Source organism: Oncorhynchus gorbuscha, linkage group LG01 (genome assembly GCF_021184085.1).
Source record: "Oncorhynchus gorbuscha isolate QuinsamMale2020 ecotype Even-year linkage group LG01, OgorEven_v1.0, whole genome shotgun sequence".
Classification (NCBI taxonomy): domain Eukaryota; kingdom Metazoa; phylum Chordata; class Actinopteri; order Salmoniformes; family Salmonidae; genus Oncorhynchus; species Oncorhynchus gorbuscha.
Genome location: NC_060173.1, coordinates 86,308,447 through 86,327,120, shown reverse-complemented (window position 1 = coordinate 86,327,120; position 18,674 = coordinate 86,308,447). Strand labels below are relative to the sequence as shown.

General features: G+C 41.4%; 2 protein-coding genes and 1 pseudogene across 5 annotated transcripts; 2 read left to right on the top strand and 1 right to left on the bottom strand.

Moving 5' to 3' along the window:
- Positions 1-486: 486 nt before the first annotated feature.
- Positions 487-5,269, top strand: LOC124044527 (annotated as a pseudogene).
- On the bottom strand, positions 3,982-9,103 carry mrpl30 (mitochondrial ribosomal protein L30). 3 transcript variants are annotated; one of them, XM_046364124.1, is made up of 6 exons: positions 9,047-9,103; positions 8,779-8,845; positions 8,481-8,558; positions 4,996-5,142; positions 4,639-4,712; positions 3,982-4,433 (listed from the first exon to the last, which is right to left on the bottom strand). In XM_046364124.1, the coding sequence occupies exons 2-6, from the start codon at positions 8,821-8,823 to the stop codon at positions 4,301-4,303; spliced, it is 477 nt and encodes a 158-aa protein (XP_046220080.1). In that variant the 5' UTR covers positions 8,824-8,845; positions 9,047-9,103; the 3' UTR covers positions 3,982-4,300. The 3 variants fall into 3 exon arrangements, with proteins under 3 accessions (XP_046220080.1, XP_046220079.1, XP_046220081.1); XM_046364123.1 differs by having other exon boundaries at positions 9,038-9,071; XM_046364125.1 differs by having other exon boundaries at positions 8,779-9,047.
- Positions 9,104-9,286: 183 nt separating this feature from the next.
- mitd1 (MIT, microtubule interacting and transport, domain containing 1) lies at positions 9,287-18,466 on the top strand. 2 transcript variants are annotated; one of them, XM_046364108.1, is made up of 7 exons: positions 9,287-9,816; positions 9,892-9,993; positions 11,931-12,067; positions 12,257-12,343; positions 17,489-17,601; positions 17,742-17,835; positions 17,962-18,466. In XM_046364108.1, exons 1-7 carry the CDS (start codon positions 9,678-9,680, stop codon positions 18,055-18,057), a joined length of 768 nt encoding a protein of 255 aa, XP_046220064.1. In that variant the 5' UTR covers positions 9,287-9,677; the 3' UTR covers positions 18,058-18,466. The 2 variants fall into 2 exon arrangements, with proteins under 2 accessions (XP_046220064.1, XP_046220069.1); XM_046364113.1 differs by having other exon boundaries at positions 9,293-9,816; positions 17,775-17,835.
- The last annotated feature ends 208 nt before the right edge of the window (positions 18,467-18,674 follow it).

Here is an 18,674-nt window from a genome sequence, read left to right as displayed (position 1 = left end):
GGTCTCGTAGGTCGGACCTACACACAGTGGCCTGCTGTTGCAAGCCAGCTAACTAATAATACATCGTTTTTTCACATTTTGAAAATGTATTTAATTACTAGAATAGGTTCACGCCTACGCCAACGAAGCGGCCAACCTGTAGGGAAGAGTTGTCAAGCTTCTGCTGGTCGAAACGTATGGTTACTTTCCCTTTCTTGGGCCCAAGGATGATAGTGGACATCTTATAGCGAGCACTTGCTTATAATAACCGAAACGGTTTGGTCTCTACACAATAAAATAAGGAATGCGACTAAGGTACTACTTATCAATGATGTTTAAAGTGCAACGAGCCTAATGTGGTCCTTCTGTAGCTCAGTTATGTATTTAACCCAGGGTAGTGGGTTGATCCCTCGGACCACCCATACATAGAATGTATGCACACTTGTCTGTAAGTCGCTTTGGATAAAAGCGTCTGCTAAATAGCATATATTATTATTATTATTATTATTTATGTATTTACCTGTGACGTAAAGCCACGGTAATACTGCGTAGTGTTTGCGCGCGCTGCAGTCTGCAGAAAGTGGATCCTGCCTTTTTGTACGGACCGCTTTTGGTAAGTAGGCTTACCAGTTTGTTATTGTGGTAATATTGATAAAGTCATGGGCAAATAATACATTCAGTAGGCCCTATTACAATAATATTAATATGAGGTTGATCTTATCATGGGACGTATGGGTGAAGTCTTGGTCGTTTTTGACAGCTCGCTAGCTAGTTTAGCGTCCTCTGACTCTGGCCGCGCAGCTGTTAGTCTAGTTTCGATACAACCAAGAACGTTTTTAAGAGTCCAGCACAATGTAAAAACTATCTTGGTTGCATCGAAGCTATTGTTAGCCTAGCAGCTCTACCTGCGGCAGGTCAGGCTTGATGGCTCCAGCTAGGCTAAAACGACGCCAGGGATTGTACCTTTGTTCATTGTAGGACACTTTCTATTTCTCAACTTTGTCTGAAATATGATGCGATTAATAGTATGCTACAGTAATTTAGCTAACAAACATAACAAACATAACGTTAGCTAGCTAGCTGACATAGCTTGAACTAGGACTTAAGTAACGTTAACTAACCACTATAGCGTGAAAGCTAACAGACAATGGTAATTTGTTAGTGGTGGGTCAGTAATCAAATGACAACTTTCTAAATATTTTTAAGACTAGCTAGTTAGCTAACCTTTTAAATGGGAAAACTTTAGCTGGTTAGATAGCTATTTTAATCTATTGAAAACATCCAGGCACAAATATCTGTGATCAAGGTGTTTCGTTACCATGGTCACCAGCAAAGATTTGTTTAACTAAACCAAGATATGATATGACAGAGGTCGTTTCCAATGGGAACAAATGAGTCATAGTGGGCAGAGCCAAGCACGAACTAAGGAAGTCCTATTGGCCTGTTCAAGCATACGTCTTCGAATTTCAGCTAGCCGACACTGAAATGCGCGTGTGCATTAACTATTAACTTCGTCTTTGCACTCCTTGTAAATAAAGCGATTTTGGCAAAACAGTCTACAAAACTTAGTATAATTTGTTTATAACAGATTCTAGTTTTGGAAACAAACGTTTAATATGAGAAAATGTAGAACGTCGCCGAAATTCCATCTCCTCCGACCGCCCGGCCATTGGGCTTCCTCTCGTTACCATATTTGGTAGTGTTTGGAAACGCCAAGTGGATGCTTCACATTTATACATCAGGTGAAAGAACAATGAGACAGATATATCTGTGGTATTCGTTTGCCTTAATTGTTGGGCCAACCATATAAATTACATCTCTGAAATGCAATAATTCTCATTCTACTCTTCCCCATCCCTTCAGGAATATAGAGTGAGTGTCAGAAGTTTCATAAGGCTCTTCATCATGGCAAGTCAGTCGATGGAGATCATGGCCAAGGTGCTGGAGCAGCAGGTGCTGCAGTCAGCCAGGATGGTGGAGGAGCAGCTGGATGCAGAGTTGGGGAAGCTGGAGCGCATGGATGACGATGAGATGGAAAAGCTGAAGGAGAGGAGGATGGAGGCCCTCAAGAAAACTCAGAAACAAAAGCAGGTAGGAGGGAAAGACAGAGTGGTCACATTGGCTGAGCCATATGGTGGATGCCAAACAAGCATTTTATTTAGTCCATCCAGTTATTTCATACCAGTAACACTCATTATGGCATGTTTGTACTCTGTCCCCCTCAGGAGTGGCTGGGTAAAGGGCACGGGGAGTACAAGGAGATTCCCAGTGAGAAAGACTTCTTCCCTGAAGTGAAGGAGAGCAATCGAGTGGTCTGCTACCAAACATTTTCGGAAAAATTACCTCTAATAGCTTTTTTTTTTATATATATAAAAATGTATTCATGAATTGGCTCCGGGGCCTGATCAAACGGTCTCGTAGGTCGGACCTACACACAGTGGCCTGCTGTTGCAAGCCAGCTAACTAATAATACATCGTTTTTTCACATTTTGAAAATGTATTTAATTACTAGAATAGGTTTGCAACCTGTAGGGAAGAGTTGTCAAGCAATGGTTACTTTCCCTTTCTTCTGGACCTTATAGCGAGCACTTGCTTTTCTCCTACACAGAGACTCCACCTTCAGGTTTGCAACACAGCAATGTTTTCTTCTCTACCTGTTTTTCTCCTGCCATTACAGGCCTAAAACCTACTGCTGTTTTATTGCTGCAAATTAATTGAGATCCAGGGTGAGCTTATCCACCTAAATCCTAAGAAAAGGATTAGAAAGAGGTTTATTGCCCAATAAATCTTTATTGCAGCTTCTACCAGGAGCTAACCCTGCTGTCTCCTCTCCCCTGCATTCTAAAGATGCAAGATCCTGGATAAGCACCTTATCGTCCTGGCCAAGAAGCACCTGGAGACCAAGTTCATCAAGCTGAATGTGGACAAGGCTCCATTCCTGACAGATAGGCTGCGGATCAAGGTGATTCCAACGCTGGCGCTGGTAAAGGATGGGAAGACCAGGACTACATAGTGGGTTTCACAGACCTAGGAAACACAGACGAGTTCCCCACAGAGGTGCTGGAGTGGAGACTGGGCTGCTCTGACATCATCAATTACAGGTACACAGACAGGAGTGATTTCCTGAAGATAATCACACCTCTAGATAGAAAGATGATCTGTCTAGGTATTTCCTGTTAGGAATTTGAGGCCATTGGTTCATTTGCAAAATGAATAAAAAAGCCTTACCAGTTCATGCACAAACACAGGCTGATTAGACATTAAGTTCTACTTAATTCAGATCAAGTCTCATAACACCCCTCCTTACACTTTGTCTTCTCCCCAGTGGTAACCTCATGGAGCCCCCCACCCTGACACAGAAATCTGGTTCGAAGTTCATCAAAGTGGAGAAGACCATCAGGGGGAGAGGACACAACTCAGACTCTGAAGACGACTAGAAGACCCTGTCAGCCATCAACTTCCGTCTCTCTCGCTGGGCTACTAACCGGCAGAACCATCTCTTCCTGTTTTGTTCCATTCCCATGTTTATCATTTTCCTATTTATCCCAGTCTTCCATGCTTTGTTTTGTGTGTGTGGACTTAATCATGAGTTCATATTTAATTACATTCAAGTGTTTTTTGGTTGTTTATTTCCAACCTGCAAAGAAAAGGATACCTATCTGAGCCAATTAACTTTCTGCCTTAACTGACTCATTGATTCCAAAATGAAGTCTCGAACTGGAAACCCTCAGACCTGATGCTGTTACCATTTAACATTATAAATAATCATCCTTGCTAACACTATGGCTAGCTAAATTAACATCGATCCATGTCATTTGTCGACACGATTTGTGGGGGAAGACTTCAATCCAGCTTTTCATGAGCAACAAAGTGCCAAGGTCAGCTGCATTCCACAGCCACCTCCTTTGTGTCATCAATGTGATTGGTAGCACAGGTTTGAGTTTTTCTATAAAAATGGGCTTGATCTTAAAATAAGCTGATCACTGGCACATTATTTTCCTCTGACTTCCTCGATTGCATGGACATGTTATGTTTTTATTTGAAATATAATACAAAGGGGTGAGCTATAGAAGTGTTTCTCAGTCCAGGTCTAGAATGAGCACGGGTACAGGGATTTCACCAATATAGTAATTTGAATCACAGCTGATTTCTGGTAGGCTAGACTGTAAAACCATTAATTTGTGTTCTATACAGATTGGATAGGTGAAAGCATGGGATCCACTACACAGCCAATCCAGTCATGTCAGTGATTACTTTGAGGAAGGGACAATGCATTTTCAGTAACCACTGACAAAATGGCTTGGGTATAGAGTAGTGCTGGCTATGACACGATGGCTTTGCACTCTACAGGTTTGAGGCGTCGTCGTACGATCAGCTCTCCTTTGCTGTTCAGGTAGGTGTCGGCCATGTCTTCCTCAGCAGGGAGACCATGGGGAAGCTTCAGTGACTGGATCCTGAACAGAGAGAAAGATGGAGGAGAGATGAGATGGAAAAGTGGTCAAAGTTCATCTATTAAATTACAGCAGATGTCAGGATCAACTAACCATGCACTCAAATGATAAACAGTAGCATACACTTGACAGGAATTAACAGATGTATTTAATAATAGCCCTGTGCTAACAAAGTAATAACAGGTTTTGCAATTCAGAGCAGCCTTACCTCACAAGATGCTTGATGAATTTCAGCTGGTTGTTGACTGAAGGGATGTTCTTGTGAATTACAGGTACATACGCCTGAGGAGAGGAGCAAAGAACAATTACAGTGCAACCAAGTTAGCAATTAGAATCATTATTATAACTTTATAGTACTGCAAGAGCAAGCACACAACTGAACTCAATACAAATACGCTCTGCTAGAGGAAAGGCTAGGGGTGGGCAACTTTCAATTAGTGAATCAGGTGTGTTACAGTTTGGCTAGAGCAAAATCTTGCGCCTACACCCACGCAGGGTAAGATTGCCACACACTAGGCTATCCCTCAGATGTGAGGTTATTAATCCAAACTGATAGGAGCCCCACCTTCTGCAAGCAGAGTCCCTCCACTAGCTTCTTCTCCCAGTAGGGCCGGCGCATGGTGCTCTTGACCCGCGTCACCACGTGCAGTTTATGTGGCTTCTCCTGGTTTCCACCATACTTCTCATGCTCTTGAGACCGCTCATCCAGAATCTGTAGACACAGAAAGACAGATTTACTACGGATTCAAAGGTTTGTTTAAAAATGTAATTTCCATGATCATTGCCATTAGGATATAACACAAGTGTTATAATATAATAAATGGGTTCTTAGAGGTTGACCGATTCTGATTTTTCAACGCAGATACCGATTATTGGAGGACCCCCCCCAAAAAACGATGCTGAGTTTTGTACACTGCTCAAAAAAATAAAGGGAACACTGAAACAACACAATGTAACTCCAAGTCAATCACACTTCTGTGAAATCAAACTGTCCACTTAGGAAGCAACACTGATTGACAATCAATTTCACATGCTGTTGTGCAAATAGAATAAACAACAGGTGGTAATTATAGGCAATTAGCAAGACACACCCAATAAAGGAGTGGTTCTGCAGGTGATAACTTCTCAGTTCCTATGCTTCCTGGCTGATGTTTTGGTCACTTTTGAATGCTGCCGGTGCTTTCACTCTAATGGTAGCATGAGACGGAGTCTACAACCCACACAAGTGGCTCAGGTAGTGCAGCTCATCCAGGATGGCACATCAATGCGAGCTGTGGCAAGAAGGTTTGCTATGTCTGTCAGCGTAGTGTCCAGAGCATGGAGGCGCTACCAGGAGACAGGCCAGTACATCAGGAGACGTGGAGGAGGCCGTAGGAGGGCAACAACCCAGCAGCAGGACCGCTACCTCCGCCTTTGTGCAAGGAGGAGCACTGCCAGAGCCCTGCAAAATGACTTCCAGCAGGCCACAAATGTGCATGTGTCTGCTCAAACGGTCAGAAACAGACTCCATGAGGGCCCGACGTCCACAGGTGGGGGTTGTGCTTACAGCCCAACACCGTGCAGGATGTTTGGCATTTGCCAGAGAACACCAAGATTGGCAAATTCGCCACGGGCGCCCTGTGCTCTTCACAGATGAAAGCAGGTTCACACTGAGCACATGTGACAGACGTGGAGAATGTTCTGCTGCCTGCAACATCCTCCAGCATGACCAGTTTGGCGGTGTGTCAGTCATGGTGTGGGGTGGCATTTCTTTGGGGGGCCGCACAGCCTTCCATGTGCCTGCCAGAGGTAGCCTGACTGCCATTAGGTACAGAGATGAGATCCTCAGACCCCTTGTGAGACCATATGCTGGTGCGGTTGGCCCTGGGTTCCTCCTAATGCAAGACAATGCTAGACCTCATGTGGCTGGAGTGTGTCAGCAGTTCCTGAAAGACTAAGACATTTATGCTATGGACTGGCCCGCCAGTTCCCCAGACCTGAATCCAATTGAGCACATCTGGGACATCATGTCTCGCTCCCATCCACCAACGCCACGTTGCACCACAGACTGTCCAGGAGTTGGTGGATGCTTTAGTCCAGGTCTGGGAGGAGATCCCTCAGGAGACCATCCGCCACCTCATCAGGAGCATGCCCAGGCATTGTAGGGAGATCATACAGGCACGTCGAGGCCACACACACTACTCATTTTGACTTGTTTTAAGGACATTACATCAAAGTTGGATCAGCCGGTAGTGTGGTTTTCCACTTTAATTTTGAGTGTGACTCCAAATCCAGACCTCCATGGGTTGATACATTTGATTTCCATTGATCAGCACATTCAACTATGTAAAGAAAAAAGTATTTTATAAGAATATTTCATTCATTCAGATCTAGGATGTGTTATTTTAGTGTTCCCTTTATTTTTTTTAGCTGTGTATGTATGTATGTATGTATGTATGTATGTATGTATGTATGTATATTTATTTGTAATAATGACAATTACAAAAGAATGAATTAACACTAATTTTAACTTAATATAATACATAAATAAATCTATTTAGTCTCATAAATAATGACATGTTCAATTTGGTTTAAATAATGCAAAAACAAAGTATTGGAGAAGTAGAAGTGCAATATTTACCATGTAAAAAAGCTAACGTTTCAGGTCCTTGCTCAGAACATGAGAACATATGAAAGCTGGTGGTTCCTTTTAACATGAGTCTTCCATATTCCCAGGTAAGAAGATTTACCATTTGTATTTCATATACCCTTGACTATTGGATGTTCTTATAGGCATAGTGTTGCCAGCCTAATATCGGGAGTTGATAGGCTTGAAGTCCTAAACAGCGCAATGCTTGAAGCACAGCGAAAAGCTGCTGGCAAATGCAGGAAGTGCCGTTTGAATGAATGCTTACGAGCCTGCTGCTGCCAAGCAAATCTCAATCAGACTGCTCTATCAAATATCAAATCCTAGACTTATAATATAATAAACAGAAATATGAGCCTTAGGTCATTAATATGGTCAAATCCGGAAACTATCATTTCGAAAACCAAACATTTATTCTTTCAGTGAAATATGGAACCGTTCCGTATTTTATCTAATGGATGGCATCCATGTCTAAATATTGCTGTTACATTGCACAACCTTCAATGTTATGTCATAATTATGTACAATTCTGTCAAATTAATTATGGTCTTAGTTAGGAAGAAATGTTCTTCACACAGTTTGCAATGAGTCAGGCAGCCCAAACTGCTGCATATACCCGGACTCTGCTTGCACAGAATGCAAGAGAAGTGACACAATCTCCCTAGTTAAAATAAATTCATGTTAGCAAGCAATATTAACTAAATATGCAGGTTTAAAAATATATACTTGTGTATTGATTTTATTAAGGCATTGATGTTTATAGTTAGGTACACATTGGTGCAACAGTGCTTTTTTCGCAAATGCACTTGTTAAATCACCCATTTAGTGAAGTAGGCTGTGATTCAATGATAAATTAACAGGCACTGCATCGATTATATGCAACGCAGGACAAGCTAGATAAACTAGTAATATCATCAACCATGTGTAGTTAACTAGTGATTATGTTAAGATTGTTTTTTTTATAAGATAAGATTTAATGCTAGCTAGCAACTTTCGCGAGTGAAGCAATGAGCCAAGGTAACAGGCAGTCAGCCTGCCACGCAATCTCCTCGTTGAGTGCAATGTAATCGGCCATAATCTGTGTCCAAAAATGCAGATTACCGATTGTTATGAAAACTTGAAATCGGCCCTAATTAATCAGCCATTCCGATTAATTGGTCGACCTCTAGTGCTTATATTTGTCCTGTTTCACACATGCACACGTGTAACCTTAGTATAAAGTGTGTGGTGTGAAATGGACATTCATATCACTCCCCCTGAAACACCCTTGGAGAGTGGGATAATGGCCAGGGATCAGCCATTGACGATGACACTGGAGCAATTAGGGTTAAGGACATATGTAAGAAACTTTAGCTTTGAGTTGAGGTATTCATTGCATTTAGATTGTATGGGGCTGCCCTCGATGAAAGTCTGCAGCACCCTACCTCTTGTGGGATCCGTGCTTTGGTGAACTTGTTTCGGAATGACATTAACCAAGGCAGGGGCGTATTTTCTGTTAAAGCCTGCAAGAATGCACAGACACATAATCAAATATGCAAGGCGTGAAGAGGATAAGAAAAACCAAAAACAATGTAATGTTATTCTAACTATGGAGGAACACACATTCGGATGATCCTACAAAATGTGTTGTTCTAACAACCAGTTATCTGACTGATAGCTTAAATTTGAGTTACAACTGTCTGTCAGGAAGATAGTCTGCCTTTAATAATTTAGACTCCTTACCTGAATTGGGGAAGGTATGTGAAGACCACGACATAGCATAGCCATATTTACTTGTTGTTTGGCAAGTCTGTAGCAAGGAAGTCAAGGTTATAATGCAAAAACCGTCAAATGCGAATTCGACAAGGAAATTGTGATTCTACCGAGATAAAAAGTGTCGTTACTATAAGGTCAATATATTTTTTTAAATTATATTTTCAACAAACATCAAAATACAGCTGAATAAACGCAAAATGAATTGCTAGAGTGTTTCAGCACTTACTACACTCACCGGAAGCCGTCAGTATAGCCGTCACTTACTAACGTTGCCGTGCTACTTCAAAACTTGGTCATTTCGTTCCTGCATGGCTTTAATTTGTTTCAATTAACTTTGTGAAAAACGTCGATTTTTTTTACAACGTGATATTGTATGATTAACTATATGGTTTGACAACATTTTTTACATGTGTATTTCAGAATTAATTCATTTATATTTAATTTAGGCATTTTCACTTCCGTGGATATGTTGCTCAGGGGAATTATTATTCAAGCGTACCTTTATACGGGCCAGCAAACAAACCAACATCAGGAAGTTAGTGGCATGAGAGGATGATTTTGATCAGATTTACGTTTGAATTAATGGAATGAAATCTCGTCATCCGATGTATATATAATCTAAACATGGGGAGTTTAAGAAGGGTCTACTGATGCATTGTATTGCCTCTGAAGATGTGCCAAAGAAGACATGATACCTCAAGCTGACTCAGACGAATTTAATATTCCTGTCGCTGAGCTGTGGACGGACGAAGCATGTGCATACTCCTTTGCCGTCTATGGCATACTCTAACCAGGTGAATTACAAATATCCACAACTTGACACATTGAACTCAAAATCTCAGTCCATTTTTACCAGATAGTGAACCATGACGCAAGTCCCTGGTATGGAGACCTCTGCCATCTCCGTCCTAAAACGAGCCGTGGAACTGGACCAGAGCTCGCGCTTTCAGGAGTCGCTAGTGTGCTACCAGGAGGGGATCCAGCTACTGATGGACGTGCTGAAAGGTAACACACACACTGTCACAGTCACAGGGGTATGAGGGTGACATCTGTTTTACTGATCTACTCATCTGTTCACAGCTGTAAAAGATGACTCGAAGAAAGTCCACTACAGACAGAAGATAAAGAGCTACATGGACCGAGCAGAACAGATCAAAGTCCATGTCAACCAACTAAAAGAAGGTAATGGATCTCAGAGAACGGATGTCACTTTCCCAAAGGAATCATTCCTGCACCTTACTGCTGCCTTCCTCTTATTCCTCCTTCCAGGGATGAGCATTAATTACAAACTAGACTAAAGACCAATGTATTAAAATACATGTATTTTGCAGTTGAATATACAAAAATAAATGTGCAAATAGCTGGCCGAACATCAACAACATTCTCAGTAAAGGTTACACAAACGTCTTACTTGCTATGACTGTGATATGTTGTTGTTTATTTATCTTAGTTGGATGCACTGTCACTGGGTAAGAGTGTGCTAAATTACCAAAATGTATGTGAAAGTGAACAACTGCAAAGCGCACTGGGTATTGTCATTGACCATTTTACGGAGCCTAGCTCATTAGAGTAATACTGAGCATGCTTTGCAATTGTTCATTTTTACATGTACATTTAGTTTATTTAGCAGACAATCCTATCACACCATAGTGCCATCAGACTTTTTGTTTCCAATGTAGGGTGAAAGGGGGCCACAAAATTGTGAACCGCTGTAAAGAAATGGTATAGAAAAGTATTTTGTTATTTTGAAAATACAAATTGCAGCTTTTGAAAGGATCTTGTTACAAAATGCATTGGAGTGTAGTTTAGCATACAAAATACTCAGAAGCAATTAAAATATGTATACTTGGCAAAAATATAAATGCAACCTGCAACAATTTCAAAGATTTTACTGAGTTACAGTTCATATAAGGAAATCAGTCAATTGAAATAAATAAATTAGGTCATAAATCTATGTTTTTCACGTGACTGGTAATACAGATATGCATCTGTTGTTCACACATACCTTAAAAGAAAAGGTGGGGCATGTATCAGAAAACCAGTCAGTATCTGGTGTGACCACCTTTTGCCTCATGCAGCCCGACATCTCCTTCGCATAGAGTTGATCAGGCTGTTGATTGTGTCCTGTGGAATGTTGTCCCACTCCTCTTCAATGGCTGTGCGAAGTTGCCGGATATTGGCGGGAACTGAAACACGCTTATCGATCCAGAGCATCCCAAACATTCTTAATGGGTGACATGTCTGATGAATATGCAGGCCATGGAAGGAAGAACATGGACATGTTCAACTTGCAGGAATGGTGTACAGATCCTTGCGACGTGGGGCCCAGGCATTATCATGCGAGGTGATGGGGGGAAAGATGAATGGCACGACAATGGGCCTCAAAATGACGTCATGGTATCGCTCTGCATTCAAGCTGCCATCGATAAAATGCATTTGTGTTTGTTATCCATAGCTTCTGCATGTCCATACCATGAACCCACTGCCACCATGGGGCACTTTGTTCACAACGCTGACATCAGCAAACCACACACACACACACACACACAACGCCATACACGTGGGCTGCAGTTGTGTGGCCGATTGGATGTACTACCAAACTCTCTAAAATGACATTGGAGGCAGCTTATGGTAGAGAAATGAACATTCAATTATTTGGCAATAGCTCTGGTGGACGTTCCTGCAGTCCGCATGCTAATTGCACGCTGCCTCAAACTTGAGACATTTTTGGGATTGTGTTGTGTGGCAAAACTGCACATTTTAGAGTGGCTTTTTATTGTCCCAGCACAGGGTGCACCCATGTAATGATCATACTGTTAAATCAGCTTCTTGAAATGCCACACCTGTTAGGGTGGTGTATTATCTTGGCAAAAGAGAAATGCTCACTAACAGGGATGTAAACAAATTTGTGCACACAATTTGAGAGAAGTAAGTTTTTTTGGTGTGAATGGAACATTTCAGAGGTCTTTTATTTCAGGCCATGAAACATGGGACCAACACTTAAAATGTTGCATTTATATTTTTGTTCAGTGTATTTCAAATGCATGTAACAGAAATACTGCCTATCTCTGCCTCTTTCCCTTCTTATCCCTCCCTCTCTCAACTCCTCTCCCACTCAGAGGGGAAGTACCATGAGCAGATCAGGATAGCAGATGATGCTACAGGCTATAGTTACGAGGTTCTGTTCAGGCCTTACATCACCGAGGGGGTGACTGAGGTCTGGGTGGAGGACCCTTACATCCGACATATTCACCAGGTAATTTACCCGTACACTATCAAACACATTCACCAAATGATATACTGCAGAAAGGTACTATTACCTCTGGGTGTTCTGCTCCCTCAAAAGCTGGTTTGTCTATTAGTATGATAGTGGAATCTGCCTTGGATGCCATTGCCATGCTGGTTTAGTCATGAGATCTTGACTTTGACCCTTCTGCCCTCTTAGCTGTATAACTTCCTGAGGTTCTGTGAGATGCTGCTGAAGGCCAGCTGTAAGGTGAAGAGGATTCACCTCCTGACCTCTCAGGAAGAGGTAACTAACTGTAGGCTAGTGGCAAGGTCCACAAAATGTTGAGATACCCCTACCTGAGGTGTAACAAAACACAGCCATGTTTTTCTATATCTCTCAGGTGTTCCATATATGAAATGGATGTTTGTATAAAAATATGTTCCTTGCAAAAGTGGTTAAATTGATAGATATTGTGACAAACCCCCTTAACTCAAACAGTGCAGAATAATGCCTGGCTGGAGGGGAAGTGGGCCACATAAGCTCCTGTACCCCAATATTGCAAGTTCTGGTATTGCTCAAATTTGGAATACAAATTGTCAATTGTATGTCCTACATACAGAAACATACAACATTAGGATATATTAAAGCATTTTGAAAATGTAGCTCTGTAAATACACATTCGATAGGCAGAAATATTAGCTATGAATATTTATGATGAACACTTTTTGGTCTCTGTTCAATAGACAACTTTCCAAGCCAAATAAATGTGTACTCATTCAGTGCTATATGGTGCTGCCTGATGAAAATGCATACAGTTACACGTTTAATTGATGTTGTGGCTATTGTAATTGGCTCTAAGGAAAACCTGTGGACACAGACATTGAAATATTTTTAAATCTCCAAGGTTCCTTAAAGGATTTAAAAATATATTTTGCCCCTATTCTTGCAACTAAGTCAGGGGGCCATCACAGATTATCAATATTTTGTAAATTAGACATTTTTTAGAATTGTGCACAACACTCATGTCTATAAAGATGGTTGTGAATCAATTTGATGCTGAATCCAATATGGCCAACATGATTACACTCAATCACCTTTGCCTGCATACAAGTAGCCCTTGTTCATTTTGTACTGTGTTTTTCTGTCTTTTAAAATGGTTTCATAAGGCTCTTGGTATATCTAGGACTATGAGTGTCACTGCCATACCTCTGTTGGTTTGAATAGCCAAAGCCAACTCATTTTTAAATGTGTTCATGTTTTAATCTCATTCAAACACTTACAACATATCAACATTGGGCAATTCCACAAAAATAATAACAAGTCTTTTAGGACACAAGCACACCGTAGTGTTACAGGCACGCAACCATAATACAACAGTCAGCTACTCTAGTATTGTATATGTACAACCCTCTTTTCCCAACTAAAACTAAGTGTGCAATGTTGATTCAGTCTTTGAGGTGACCAGGATGTGAGTGTCCTTACAGGGTGAGGAGACAAAGTAGCCAGTGGTGGTTGTTGTTTTGGGGTCTGACCAGCTTGCACAGCTAACTGGTCATTCTAGACATGCTGCAGTGACAAGGCCAGTATCCTTCCTGTACGGCTGGCGTGGAGCTGTGGGGTGATCAGTTTCCATTTCTACAGTTCGGTATAGGCAGTCTGCAGATGCAGCTTGCATACCAAAGAGACCAATTGACTAATTGGAATGTTATCCCAGTCTGAATGCTGCTGGGGTAACTCCAGTAGTGAAATGATTGGTTGTCTGGTTGTGAAGGGGAGTCTGTGAAGGGACTGTCACAAACAGACTTGCCTTTTTATATATTCATTTGGAAGTCAGTTAGGATGATAATTTGGCTAACATTAACTGTTGGTGGTTGGCATTGATTATGGACTGGGGCACGCACCAGCAGGAGAGGTGGAGAGTGACCTCAGGTTATGGTAGAGGTTATTTAGTATAGCGAGGTCATAGACTATAACTAAGAAGTGTTTGTTGTGAGGGATGTAGCACAGATCCACACACGCATGCATTTGAAGATGATCCCTGGGCTTTGATGGACAGTAAACGGGTTGCAGAGGAGGTGGAGCAGATCAAGCATGGAGCACAAAGACCACTATTTCACAGTCAATCCCCAGCCACCATAAACTATCACATACAGCAGGTTTTACCATTCTACGGTGCCTTTTGTTTGGCATATGTTCATTGCCCACTGGCTCCAGATCATCTATAAGTCTTTCCTTGGTAAAGCCCTGCCTTATCTCAGCTCACTGGTCACCATAGCAGTACCCACCCGTAGCACACGCTCCAGTAGGTATATTTCACTGGTCACCCTCAAAGCCAATTCTTCCTTTGGCTGCCTTTCCTTCCAGTTCTCTGCTGCCAATGACTGGAACGAATCGCAAAAATCACTGAAGCTGGAGACCCTATCTCCCTCACTAACTTTAAGCACCAGCTGTCAGAGCAGGTCACAGATCACTACATCTGTACATAGCTCATCTAAATAGCCGATCCAACTACCTCATCCCCATACTGTTATTTATTTATTTGCTCCTTTGCACCCCAGTATCTCTACTTGCACATTAATCTTCTGCACATCTATCACTTCAGTGTTTAATTGCTAAATTGTAATTATTTCGCCACCATGGCCTATTTATTGCCTTTACTTCCCTTATCTTACCTAATTTGCACACACTGTATATATACTTTTTTTCTCTATTGTGTTATTGACTGTTTATTCCATGTGTAACTCTGTTGTTGTTTGTCGCACTGCTTTGCTTTATCTTGGCCAGGTCGCAGTTGTAAATGAGAACTTGTTCTCAACTAGCCTACCTGGTTAAATAAAGGTGAAATTAAATAAATAAATAAATTGCCAAACATTACTTCACCGTTTCCCAGACCAGTGCATGAGTCACCCCAGCATGAAAGATCATTCTTTACATGCAAGTCCAGTTCAGGTGTCACATGGTTGGCAGCAAAATAGTTACATATGAAGGCATTGCACACCAGCCATTTCCAGGTGGCATTTTGGCTGTTGAATGGCCTCCTGACAGTCCAGTTCCATGGTGTCTCTGTCTCTAGTAACTGCCTGAGGGGAGGCCTGATGGTGGAGTAGGCTTATCCAGGAGAGTTCTGGGAGATTCAGGTTGGCATTGATATTGGAGAGGTGCAATTCATATGACATGTGAAGGCCCACTAAGTTGATGGCATTTCTAGTCATTGAGTGTCAGGCTGTTGGTTCATGGTGGTGAACAGCTTATCTTATGCTCTTGTCATGTGTGGTTTCATCCTCCCAGTACACCATAAATGTCCCCAAGTCCAAGTAACTCCAGGGCAGACAGCCATGATGGTGGACATGATTTTCTGGAAGAAGCAATGTGGCAGCTCAACCCGAACAGGATAAGAGTGCCCCGGAGCATCACAAATGCAGTGAGCCAGTGGACGGTCATGTTGGTTGGATGCAGGCGGAAATATTGGACTAGCAATGAATCAAAGCTCACTTCTAAATGATAAGGAGGTGACTTAAGAGCCCAACCCTGGAAGCGCAAGTTCTACCACAGCGGTGGCAAATTGTAGAGCATGGCAGAAGGTGTCAGAGTCCAGGGTTGGATTCTATTTCCTTTATTTGGAGCCTCCCAGTTGCCTCATTGATCCTCAGAGGCGTGTGATTTAGAATACTTGGTGTTGCCAAGCAGTCTGTTGACTTTTTATATACCCAGACAAAGGCGTTTGAGTGTATATGGTGGCATATTGGATTCCTAACATAGTTGAAGTACACAAATAGTCAGGTCAAATCTGAAAAATGTCTTATTTAAAATGTGTATATATACAGGTGATTAAACCACCATTAAATGGTAATGTTGCAGTCATGTTGGATTTTGAGTCAAATCTAGAGGGCCCCCCCTAACATAATTACAGGAATAGGTGCTAAACATATCAAATCCATAGAGAAACACATTTTTTGCAATATCAGAACTTGCAATATTGGGGTACAGGAGGTTATGTGGCCCACTCCCCCTCCAGCCAGGCATTATTCTACACTGTTTGAGTTAAGAGGGTGTGTCACAATATCTATGAATTTAACCACTTTTTCAGTCAAATATTTTTATAAAACCATCCAAAAACATGGTTGTACTTTGTTATACAATTCCTTGGGTTGGGGTATCTCAAAAACAGAAGCCCTTTTAGAGGATTGGCCGCTAGCCTACTAACTAAGCCTTCTCTGGTCCACCCCTCGAAAACCTGATGGATGTACATTTAGAATACATTTCAAAGAAAGAGCTGAGCTGAGAATTAATCAAGGAATCTAATATTTTCGCTAGGCAAGAAAGTTTAGAAATATGCGTATAATTTATTTAGGTCACAAGGGTCACAACCTTTGAAGGGAGAGTACATGGGCCGCCTTCCCTACCTTGGGGATAGTAACAGCTATAATCGTTAGGTTAAAAATATGGGTTCATGATTCAGCAATCAGGGGTCAGAGAACTGTAGCAAAAATGGATCAAGCAAATCAGCTCCAGATGTATTTATTTTTTACATTCATCTTAAGCAAGGCATCTAGCACATCACAGATTAAATGAAAACAAAGATTCACTAGAAGTTGATGGGTTAACCATCAAGTCAGCTAAAGGCTGGCAGAGGGAAGAGCAGGCAATTGACAGACCAGGGTCAACTACACCACCGTTTCTCTCAAATAAAAAGCATCTGAATGAGCTCAGATAACGCAGAAGATCGAATCCTTGGTTTTCTATCTTTGACTCTGAATTGTTTAAAAGGGATATGTTTATCTGCCAGAGGAATAAATATGGAATATACATTTTCTAGAGCCAACTCCGGGTCAGGAATACAGGAGACAGCTGCTAAATCAGAGTAGAACACGTCATGTAGAAACCCTTGAGCAGAACTTTTAAAAATGTATCTTTTTAATTAAACAAGGATTACTAGTGTTTTGCTGTTTCGTATCTCTAATACATACTATGGGACAATGATCACTGAGATCGAATGCAAGTACTCCACTAGACTAATATTTATGGGGGTTATTAGTAAGAATTAAATCAATCAATGAAGAGTTAAAAGGGTTTTTCACATTTTATCCGTGTGGGTTTTGAGATCAATTGTGTCAGGTTCAAATCAATGCATATACTCTTAAATTGATCTGAGGCCGAGGATAGAAGATCCAGATTAAAATCCCTTCAAATGACCAACTCTGAGGACAGAAAATATGTTAAACACTCAGATATAGTACCAATAGCATCGATATCATTATCAATCAATGCCACAACTGAGTATTTGTATTACAGAAGTTTGAACTGGTAGTAAGAGGTCTATAGCTTAGTTGCTCCATTTGTTTTCTTTAGGGCTATTTACTGTACAGTTATAAACCTACTCAAAATGCCAAGCTACTTACTGTATCTCGTGTGTTGTTTCCCTAATCCACCTGTCTGTGTGTGTTGCAGGGGGACAATTCTTCTCAGCAGGCCAGTGCTCTGTCAGAGCTCAAACAGAGTCTACAGAGCCAGGATGTGTGTCTGGACCTCCAGTACTCCACTTTTCACGACAGGGAGATCAGGTACACCATCAATTTCAATCAATCCATTTCCACACCCAGAATGCATCAGTGGCATCAGCTAGCATCAGTGGCTTAGGCTGAATGAGGTCTTTAATGCACCATATGGCGCATGCACATTATAGAGTCTTTGATTTATGTAGGTTTTATAAGCATGATGATGATGATCCCCTAAGGTTTGACAACGGCTGGATCATCAAGATAGGAAGAGGACTGGATTACTTCAAGAAACCAAAGGCAAGACTTCAACCAGGGATATTTCTCCCCTCTATGTTCAGTCTTAACTTTATATTGTCAAAAATATAGAACCAACAGAATAATAATCCGGTAGTATTTATTCAATGTTTTTTTTCTCTCCCCCAGGGTCGTTTCTCCATCGGCTACTGTGACTATGACCAGAGGCAATGCCAGGAGACCACAGTGGATATCTTTCACAGCAAACACACTAAGACATTATAACACCTTTGGAACTGGAGTCTATGGCTACACCAATATGCACAGTAGCATACCACTTAGAACGCATGTCCAATACATTGCTCTATTGTAAGTTAAATGCAAGTGTGTATAGGCCTATTGGAACAGAGGGGCTCTCAATCTAAATGTCTCCCCCTCTGTCCAGTGTGTGTGTGTGTGTGTGTACCTGTAAAATACATACCAAGTGCCTTTTTTAAGTCTACATGATCTCTCATGTAGTTTGGTCTGACTGGGTTGTTTTTTGGGGGGCTCCTAATGCTTATTATGTGTATCTGAGGACATTGGACCTGAATGGTGGATCCAAACGATAGTTTGGTCGTTTCTGAATCTTTTCTTAACCTGTTTTTTTTAATTAAACATACATATTCATTAAAAGTGTACATAACATTTAGAATTCTTAGAATGTCTGGAAACTGATTGTTTTCATTTCATTTTGTGAAAGTAAAGTACCAGTCAAAAGTTTGGACACAGCTTGAAGGAAAAGCAGCCAACAGGTGCTCAGCATGTGTGCAAACTCCTTCAAGACTGTTTGAAAAGCATTCCAGGTGAAGCTGGTTGAAGGAATGCCAAGAGTGTGCAAGGCTGTCATCAAGGCAAAGGGT